This window comes from Oncorhynchus masou, chromosome 24, assembly GCF_036934945.1.
Source record: "Oncorhynchus masou masou isolate Uvic2021 chromosome 24, UVic_Omas_1.1, whole genome shotgun sequence".
In the NCBI taxonomy this organism is placed as follows: domain Eukaryota; kingdom Metazoa; phylum Chordata; class Actinopteri; order Salmoniformes; family Salmonidae; genus Oncorhynchus; species Oncorhynchus masou.
In genome coordinates, this window is record NC_088235.1 from 58,317,258 (window position 1) to 58,327,560 (window position 10,303).

The 10,303-nt window shown below is 48.3% G+C and overlaps 1 protein-coding gene across 1 annotated transcript; it reads left to right on the forward strand.

Moving 5' to 3' along the window:
• Nucleotides 1-703: 703 nt before the first annotated feature.
• LOC135511655 (synaptopodin 2-like protein) lies at nucleotides 704-10,303 on the forward strand. The gene is made up of 4 exons (XM_064933138.1): nucleotides 704-1,043; nucleotides 3,669-3,820; nucleotides 4,807-5,549; nucleotides 7,470-10,303. Exons 1-4 carry the CDS (start codon nucleotides 942-944, stop codon nucleotides 10,136-10,138), a joined length of 3,666 nt encoding a protein of 1,221 aa, XP_064789210.1. The 5' UTR covers nucleotides 704-941; the 3' UTR covers nucleotides 10,139-10,303.

Sequence of the window (10,303 nt, forward strand, 5' to 3'; positions counted from 1 at the left end):
GTGTATTTCTGTAATTTTTGTAATTCAGGGCTCATCTGTGAAAGTGACCTTGGTCTCAGTATGACTCCTTGATAAAATGTAGGTTAAATAGAAAGAAAATTTAACTCTGCAGTCTTAGTGACAGGACAAGTGTGCAGTTAGGACCCCTCCTCACTCACTCAGGCCAGCATTCCTCTGGTCTCTTACCCCATCCTATCTTCTCCTCTCTCTCTCTCTCTCTCTCTCTCTCTCTCTCTCCCCCTCTCTCTCCCTCCCTCTCCCTCCCCCTCTCCCCCCTCTATCTATCTCTTTCTCTCTCCCTCCCTCCCTCCCTCTCCCTCTCCCCCTCCCCCTCTCCCCCCTCTCTCTCCCTCCCTCTCCCTCCCCCCTCTCCCCCCTCTATCTATCTCTCTCTCCCTCCCTCTCAACCCCCTCTCTCTCCCTCCCTCTCCCTCCCCCCTCCCTCCCTCCCTCTCCCTCCCCCTCTCCCCCTCTATCTATCTCTTCTCTCTCTCCCTCCCTCCCTCCCTCTCCCTCTCCCCCTCCCCCTCTCCCCCCCTCTCTCTCCCTCCCTCTCCCTCCCCCTCTCCCCCCTCTATCTATCTCTTTCTCCCTCCCTCCCTCCCTCCCTCCCTCCCTCTCCCTCTCCCCCTCCCTCTCCCCCTCTCTCTTTATTTCAGCTCCTCCAGCCTGCAACCCTATTAGCATTGCTCATACTCAGAGTGTGTGTGGGCATGTGTGGGTGTCAATGGGGAGAGTTTGTGTATGTGTGCCCAGGTGCCAGAGTACGGGCTGAGAGAAATCAGCTCCAGGACATTATAGCTGAAGGAGAGTGGACAGAGCCCTCTGAGGGGGCCCTGACAACTATGGAGCAAACGCATTGAGGGCCCCCCCGCCCCAGAAAGATAAAAAAGACAGACAAACGGACAGAAACACAAAAAAGGGGAAGGTATCACACAATAATGGTGTCAGAAGAGGTTGTAATCACCTTGTCCGGTGGAGCACCATGGGGCTTTCGTCTCCAGGGGGGCGTGGAGCACCAGAAACCACTTCAGGTGGCCAAGGTATGGCTTCAGTGAAAGGTAGGATGGTAAAACTGTTACAAAGGATACATTCTGAATAATTGCAGAAAAAAATGGTGGGGGTTCGTTTTTTACAATGACAGTACATTCTATGATATACTGTATGGAGTCTGGAATTAGTGGGATATGAAGGGTTGTGAATGTGGTTCGGATGGAATATTGGCTGCCACCATGGGCAGGGGCCGAAAGGCCTGAGGATGACTCATGTGTCTGTTCTGGAATGGGTCTCATGTGTAGACATTGGAGTGATTGATAGAGCTGTTGAACTTTAAAGTTCTACTGCTTGGAATGTACCCATTAAAACAAATCTATATTACTCTGGTCTAAATACTATAGTATTACTATATTTATATACTATAGTATTGAATGTAGTGTTGGGATATGGGGGAGGGAATAGGCAGGGTATATGCAAATTAAATACTGTAATATTTACTATAGTTTAAAAAAGTGGTGTTTTTGCAGAGTTTTTAGCAGATTATACTGTAGTATTTACTATAGTCTTCTACAGTATAAGACAACATTCTATAGTAAGTAATACACATGATCGAGGGATACTACAGTGTGTAGTATGGTATAGTAAGTACTGTAGTATTCTATAGTAAACTTCATGTGGGTATGTAGCAACCCCTCTCAACCTCCCATGTGGTATGTTTTGTTCTTTAGTCACCTTTCATATCAGTAGTCATAGATCTTGGGTGTGTAAGAAATAGTGTGTTTCTATGCAGACATATCATTTAGTGCTATGTGGATTTTGATCATGAAGCCCCAATGACATGGGGAAAAAAATATCTAGCTGTAAAATACACATGAAGTACTGTTTTCCATAAAGCTTTTGGTGCATGATTACGCCAATGTTGGACAGATCAGGGTCATCATTTGCAGAAGGTCATCATTGGCTGAGTGGCTGGTTCTCAGTCAGTCACTACACACATTCACAAGAGGTTATTCAGCTCATCAAAGTTGTCATAGATACTGTACATACAGCATATCAGTTCACAGTTCGGGAAGGATTTACATCAAAGTATTTCTGTTGGATCTATTCTCTACCCATCTGAATAGATGTCCTTTTTCTAGATAGGTTATTTTAGTGCATACAGTGTACACACACACGCATACGCACACACACACACACACACACACACACACACACACACACACTGAAACCACATTTACTGAGTGTTAACTGAGAATAGTTTGCTTTTCAACCTGGCTATTCTGGGTTGAGGGGCGACTCACTAAGGTGTGTGTTTCAGCCTAGTGAAGGCTGTATTCTTTGCCAGTGCTCCAAAACAAAGAGAAAATACTCTATCTTCACACACATCAATGTAATCAGTGATGTATCCAGTTTCTACCAGAGTAAAAAGTTCTTATAGGTCAGGGTTATTCAACTCTTACCCTACGAGGTCCGGAGCCTGCTGGTTTTCTCTTCTAACTGATAATTGCACACATCTGGTGTCCCAGGTCTAAATCTGTCCCTGGCTAGAGGGGAACAATGTAAAAATGCAGTGGAACTGGCTCCGAGGTCCAGAGTTGTGTTTGAGGGTTCTAGGTCATGTAGCTTCAACATGCACACGCTCTTGAGATCTCATTGGTTGCATCAACATGACGGCTGTACCCTACTTCCTGAATTGCATAATAGAGAACAATATTATTATTAGAGCCCTTAGAATAATGGTTCCTCAAAAATTGTAGATCATGATCCAACATGGAGGTGAGTTGCACAGGAGCTTAGGACGTCAGCTCACCTTATCTGAACAGACAGCTGTGTCTGTGGTGGCCAATCTAAAAGCGTATGACCCCTGACCTCAGAAATGGAGGCGGAATAATCATGTTATGTGTGCGTGTGTGTGTTTTGATACAGGGGCAGCAGCCAGGAGCTAAGACCACAAGGTGACTGATTGACTTATCAATGTCCCCTTGCTCAAGTAGCAACACAAAGTCAGGGCCACTTTGATAGGGTTAACTAACTGGGACCTGTGATATAATTACGGGTCAACAATGTCAGCCCTGAATATTCTTATCGTGATGAATTGGGTTGAACCCTGTATACCCGGCCTCAGATCCAAACAATGAACACGTGCACAGTATTTGTAGCCCTAACCTATTCAATATGCAGATGTTTTCAGTATCATTTCCTAGAGTAACCTCTAGGGGTCTAGGATAAATAAATTCCTCTGCAATATACTAGGTACTACACAACTTTCATGTACACAGTATAATAGCATAGGACTGGTAAGCTGCTGCCTATCGGTTTACCCTGTACACAAATAGAGGGAGAGTACATGGGGGAGTAGAGGTGCTGGCTAGCATTTCCCAGATAAAGTGGGTAAGAGGGTTTCACTTCTGCCACAGGTTGTGGGCAATGTCTGTAGCACGTCCAAGCTGTCAGAGCAAGTCATCAAGACTAGACATCAAGAGCGGCTTTGTTATGCTCTCCATGCAGTATCACTTTTCATATAATAGGAGAGATGACAGAGATAAATAGTTAGAGAGGGAGAGTGATCGTTAGATAAAGAGATCGTGATGAAGAGAGAGTATCGTAATGGGTGCTGTTGGCAGTCTTATATTGAATACTGTGTGTGATATTTTGCATCTCTGCTGGTGTAGGTGCGTAAGCGCAGTAAGGCGTGCAGAGCAGGACTGCGGGAGGGTGATGAGCTGGTGTCCATCAACGACCAGCCATGTGGAGGTCTGTCCCACGCCCAGGCCATGACCATAATCGACAGCTCCCCAGGAATTCTACACATCCAGGTCAAGAGGTCAGAGAGCAGTTACAATCACCATTGATGGGTACACCTGTCTGTCAAATAACCCTGCTGCTAACACATTGTTTTACATACTATATTGGCATAAAGTGCTACTCCATCATAAAGTTTTACTCCATCGTGAAGGGCTACTTCATCATTAACTTCAGGATTGGTGGGTCCCCTACGGAATGGTTGCGCTAACATAGGCTAATGCGATTAGCATGAGGTTGTAAGTAACAAGAACATTTCCCAGGACATAGACATATCTGATATTGGCAGAAAGCTTTGAACATGAACACGTATTAATAAACAAATTAGGCACATTTGGGCAGTCTTGATACACATTTTTGAACAGAAATGCAATGGTTCATTGGATCAGTCTAAAACTTTGCGGATACACTGCTGCCATCTCGTGGACAAAATCAAAATGCATCTGGGCTGGAATAATACATTATGGACTTTCTCTTGCATTTGAAAGATGACTAAAGAAAGGTTGTATTATCTTTTTCCAGATCTACTGTGTTATATTATCCTACATTCCTTTCACATTTCCACACACTTAAAAGTGTTTCCTTTCAAATGGTACCAAGAATATGCATATCCTTACTTCAGGGCCTGAGCTACAGGCAGTTAGATTTGGGTATGGGTATGCGAAAATTGAAAAAAAGGGTCCCATCCTTAAGCGGTTTTAAGTTTTACTCCATCATACATTTTAATCAATCGTTAACTTTTACTCCATCATCCATTTTTACTCCATCATTACGTTTTACTCCATCATTAAGTGCTACTCCATCATTATGTTTTACTCCATCATTAAGTGCTACTCCATCATTAAGTTTTACTCCACCATTAAGTTTTACTCAATCATTAAGTTTTAATAAAACATAAAGTTTTACTCCATCATTAAGTGCTAAACCATCATTAAGTGCTACACAAATAGGATAAGCCAGAACAGTATGACCAACAATAGTTAAGTAACCGTGAATTTGCTCCTACAGGGCGCCGGCAGGCTTCCAGTTCGTGGTGCTATTGACCCGCGCCCCATCACCCCGTATCGACAAAGAGTACCGAGCCACCCTGCGCGCCATGTCCCCCTCCTCCAGACTGCACCACACAGCCACTGTCATGGAGGTCCCCCATGGCAGGTCCTCCCTCCCATCCCCCATGGTGCGCAGATGCCTCACCTCGCCCCCAGGTAGCGAGGCCTACTACGGGGAGACAGACAGTGACGCAGAAGTGGCGGCCAACGAGAGGCAGAGGAGGCAGAAGCACAGAAATCCCAGCAACTTACCCGGAAAAGCCTTCGGTAGAGCCTCCCCGGAGGGAGGGGAGACCTCAGAGTTTAGCGGCTATGACAGTGCCCCAGATGCCCGGGTCTACCCAGGGCTCCTGGGCCACGGGTTACTGGATGGCAGAGGAGGGGGGGAGGGCCTGCCAGGGGTGGCCCGCAGGGAGGTGATCTACCAGCCCCCTCCAGAGATGTGGTCCTCCCAGACCTCCACAGAGACATCCTCCATTATCTCCTCGGTTGAGGACCAGGTCTCAGGGCAGGACAGAGTGATGGAGGAGGACAGAACCTTCCAGGAGCCATCCAACGTTGTCCCACTAGTGTCACCCGAGAGGGCAAAGGAGGCCATGCAGCTGAGCTCCCGTAGGCAGATGGTGCCTATGGTGGGGCCTATAGACACCCCTCTGGATGAGGAACTCAGTGTCACCTACATGGACAAGGCCAAGCAAGCCAGTGAGTATACAAATCATGACCCATGGGTTGATACGGGATTTGTTACTGTACAAATAATTAGTCATGTAATGGCTAGTTGAGGTTGTCACTGCATAACAAATGACATTGTCCTCTCAGGTAAAGGCAGAGTGTTCCCCATGAGGCAGCATTAGTCTGCAGGGGGCCATTTTGAGGCGGTCCCTTCTACGTAGAACAGGGGCTATATTTGTCCCCTGGTTCAGTTGCCCGGTAACCTGAGCACTGCATGTATGAACTGGGAAAAGCATTTCCATGCAGCTGCTATCTGGTATCAAATAGCAGAGTCCTTCTCCCCTGTCTCACTTTCCCTTTTTGACCACTTTTATATATCACTTCTGTCCTTCTCCTCCACTATTTTCCCCTCCATTGTTCATGTCTGGCTACATCTTGCTGAGACTGAAATAAAAAACAAGGGTACGTTTAAGAAAAACATACATATTTACATGTATATGTAAGACACGTGTAAAAGTGAGTAAACAAAATATGATCACATTCCATTCATACACATATGAATATACAAAATACACACACGTGGTGTCTTTGGCCAGATGGTTAGGCACCAATACACCAATAGCTAATAATAGTGAGGCGGGGTTGCCCTCTGCTCTGATCAGTCTGTCAGGCTGCTGATGTATGGACCAGTGACCTGGGCAAACAGCTGAAGAATTCATGTTTGTGTATCAGAGTTTAAGAGGTTTGCTATGGGATGACGTTTCGTCACAGATGTTTCAAACGCTACACTCAGTCCAAAGGAACAGAAATGTATGGTTTTCAGATAAGGCCAAGAACGGATCAGTAAAATGAATCAATTATGTTGGTGTGAGAAAACATATCAGCCACTAAAACTCATTTTGAAAAGCCACCCAAAGCAGGATCACATAAGTAGCTGGAGTCTTTTGAGTTTGTCAAGCAAAGACGATCCCTGGACAGATGGACTAAATGGAAGATTAAAGGGAAAATTCCATATATTAAAATGCTTTGTTACAATAACAGAGAATCTCTGTTATCTACTGTAGAGTATGTGATCATTTCATACTTTATGCCAATAAATAAACTCCTGACAAAGTACATAAATGGAAAATAATTACAACATGTCCACCTGTCAGTCGTCAACTTCAGGACAGGGAGGGCTGAGACTATTCGAAGAAGTTGCTTTTTTAAGAAGTTATTGAAATAAAATGCCATTAATCCCTAGGTGTCCCTAATTACAGGTTCACATTCACATGTCCTGTTCAGGGACACTGCCGGTGACAAATTAAACAACAAATCCTTACATGGTTGGGCACATTGGGATCATAGATTTAGCCTCCCTACGCTAATTAAAACCATAACAAATTATTTGAAATGTACAACCTCTGCCTAGATGATGGGACTTTCTGTTAACACCTTCTGCTATTTGGTGACGTTAGTAGCTGGGAACTAGGGATTTTTCCATTACCTTGGTTAATGTGAAAAGCCTGTGGCTTGCCAGTCATTTTACCAAATGTGCTCTGGTAGCATCTTAGAAGATGGATGCTTGTTAAAGACTCTCCCTGTTGTTTTTAGAACCTGGTGTCATGCTGAGTTCTCCATTTAAAAGGTTAAAGGTTACATCTGGTCGTTCATCACTAGTAAAAAAAATTCCCCATTTACTGTCGTCAATGCATCAAAGTCCACCCTATAAAAGACTATCCCGTGGTCTTTTTGTGTATATCATGTTAGATTCAGTTCCAATTTAAGTTCATCAGTTCAGATGAATTATAACTCCTATTAAAAAATTGAAAATACATTTCATCCAGAGCTTTTTAAAAAATGTAGCGACTGGACTGAAACCAGAAATGACCCTAACCAAGATGACATAGAAACAGTAATGGCATTTCTACAGACATGCCCACCCTAAAACATGCTCTCTGACCCCTACAGAACTGAACCGAGGTGACACGGTTCAAGACAAAAAGGTGAAGGAGGCCAGAACCAAGTGCCGCTCTATCGCCTCCCTTCTGACAGACGCCCCCAACCCCAACTCCAAGGGCGTGCTGATGTTCAAGAAGCGCAGGCAGCGCTCCAAGAAGTACACGTTGACCAGCTTCGGCAGCGTGGACGAGGACATGCAGCACAATTCCCCAGAGGAAAATGGTCTCTTCCCAGGAAGCGAGTCGGAGTTTGATGAGGATGGCTTCTCGGCCGCCCCCGACACCACCTGGGACAGTGACTACCTGGATGCGCTGGAAAAGAGGGCGACAGCAGGTGGAGAGCGAGGGGACGGGGCAGAAGATGCCCCCAGTCCCGGCCTGAGTGACATCTCTGGGAAAGGCGCCCAGCTGTTTGAGCAGCAGAGGAAGAGGGCGGCCGAGCACGCCAAGAAGGTGGCTGCCGCCCAACCTCAGATAAGGACCCAATCACCGAACCAACTACAGATCCAGGAGCAGCCTCAGCCATATGCACAGAGCCAGCCCCAGCCAAAAACACAACCACAGATGTACCAGCCTCAGCAGCCTATGGCACCACCGCCCCCTGTAGCCTTCCAGGAGGAGGCTCGGTCTGTGGCAGAGGGGCCTATGGCACCGGCCCCAGCTGCTCCTACTGCCTACAGCATGGCTAATGGAGACGTCGCCTACTCTCCAGTGAGCACGGCTGGCGTGGTGATGTCACCTTTGACTGTGGCATCCAACCCAATCACCACCCAAGTGTCGATCTTAACCACTCACATACCTCCACCCCAAACACCGCTGCCAGAACTCTCCTCCAGCTCTGTTCTCAACAGAACAGCCCGCCCCTTCAACCCAGGGTTCGTGACCAACCGAGCCGCCACCGCTCCTGTTGTGTTCCGCCCCGTCATCACCAAAAGCGCACAGCGCCCGGCGACCTCGGTGTCTATTGTAGGACCTCCCTTCTCCACCTCATCAGAGCCGCCTCCAAGTGGTAATCTCTCTGTGGCCAGAGGACCCTTTTCCACCTCAGCCTCAGCACTGGCGACTCATCCTCGTCCTGCCTTCTCTGTGGAGAACCTGGCAGAACCACCCATGCCCTCTGTTCCACAGGCTTCCTTCACAGCCATACCTCCACCCCCAGCACAATTCTCAGGTGGCCCCATACCCCCACCTCCAGGATCATTTGCCAATGTACCCTCAATTCCACCCTCATCACCATTCTCAGGTGCACCTCTACCCCAAGCCCCAGTCTCAGTGGCTCAATCAGCCCCAGCACCAGTGTCTTTTGACCCCATACACCAACCTCAAGTTTCTGTTTCCCAGATGCCCCAAGCTTCTGTCTCAGTTGTCCCACTCCCAAACCCCACAACTCCAACACCTATACTCAGATCCCCCATGTCCAAGGTCCCACCTGCCCCTGGTGGTCGTACCGGCATCCTCCTGGAGGCTCGACGGCACAGTGGCAGGAGGCCCATGTTTCGAGTACCTGCTAAGAAGGAGAACTCTCCCAACCCTGACCTGCTGAACATGGTGCAGAACCTGGATGACAGGCCCCGCTACAGAAGATACTCAGAGAGTGTGATGGGCTTTGAGTCTGGTGCAGAAGAAGACCAGGGTGCTGAAGTCTGCCGGGGAAGGATGCCTCCACTGGTGGCCCCCAAACCTAGGGTCATCCACGAGGCCCCTCAGATCCCCCAGGAAGAAGGCAAGGGGGCTCAGCTGTTTGCCCGCAGGCAGAGCCGCATGGACCGGTATGTGGTAGACACTCCACAGGAGACCGCCTACCGGCAGGAGGTCTCCCGCCCAGGGGTCGGGTCCCAGGATGCTCCCAACCCCAATATCAACTCACAGTGGAAGTTATCCCCCAACATCCGTGCCCCCCCGCCTATCGGCTACAACCCTCTGCTGGCCCCTTCCTGTCCTGTGGGGCCACAGAGAGATACCAGCAGGTCTGACAGGGGGGACTGGGAAGGCAAAGGAGGGATCGCCTTTCAGAGGGAGGGAATCAAAGCTCTAGATTTCATGAGAAGGCAGCCTTACCAGCTCAACTCAGCTATGTTCGGGGGTAGTGTTGCCAAGCTGTCAGCGATTCCCTCCTACCAGGACCAGAGGCAGCAGCAGGGAGGGTACACTACTATGGTGGGCAGCACCATGACCCCTCCCAGACAGATCCCAGTCAAAGCGGCCCGTGTGTATGAGATCAAACGCTTCTCCACACCCACGCCCATGTCAGCCCCGAGCCTGGCCCCCACCGTGATCGCTCCTCGCTCAGCCACAACACTGGGAGAGCGCCTGACCCGCTCCGATATGATCTCCCCAACCTCTGCTCCTCTCTCCCCACCCCCTGCCCCTTTCTTTGCTCCAGCTCCTGTCTCTGCCTCACCTTCCGTCCTTGCTCCTACCTATTCAGGGGGCCTGCCTGGACTGCCCAGAATCAATGTTACCCCTGTCCGCAACCCCATCCCCATCCCAGCACCCTATCCTGGAGTGTCCTACAGTGGGCTCCAAGGAGCCAAGCAGTTTCAGAGTGCCCCTGAGCTTAGTTTCCTTGCTAACCTTCCCACTCCCCTAAGGGCGAATGCCATGCAGGCGCCAAAACCCCGCTTCATCGCCACCAGGGTGGGCGTCCAGCCGTGTGTGTGGAGACCAGGTGCCATGTGATCAGGTGGGAGTGGGAGACCTTGTCTGTCACTAAGAACTGGACACATCTCAGCCATAAAACAAATATCTGCAAAACAATAAAGTAATAAGGTGGTCAAATACTGATCAATGAGCTTGTTCAGTACCTAACAAAAATGTTTTTACGAGTGCCTTGCAAAAGTATTC

Coding starts and splice junctions, on each gene's coding strand:
- LOC135511655 (XM_064933138.1), top strand. CDS start 942: ATGGTGTCAGAAGAGGTTGTAATCACCTTGTCCGGTGGAGCACCATGG. Junction 1,044..3,668: donor AACCACTTCAGGTGGCCAAG/GTATGGCTTCAG, acceptor CTGCTGGTGTAG/GTGCGTAAGCGCAGTAAGGC. Junction 5,550..7,469: donor GGACAAGGCCAAGCAAGCCA/GTGAGTATACAA, acceptor TGACCCCTACAG/AACTGAACCGAGGTGACACG.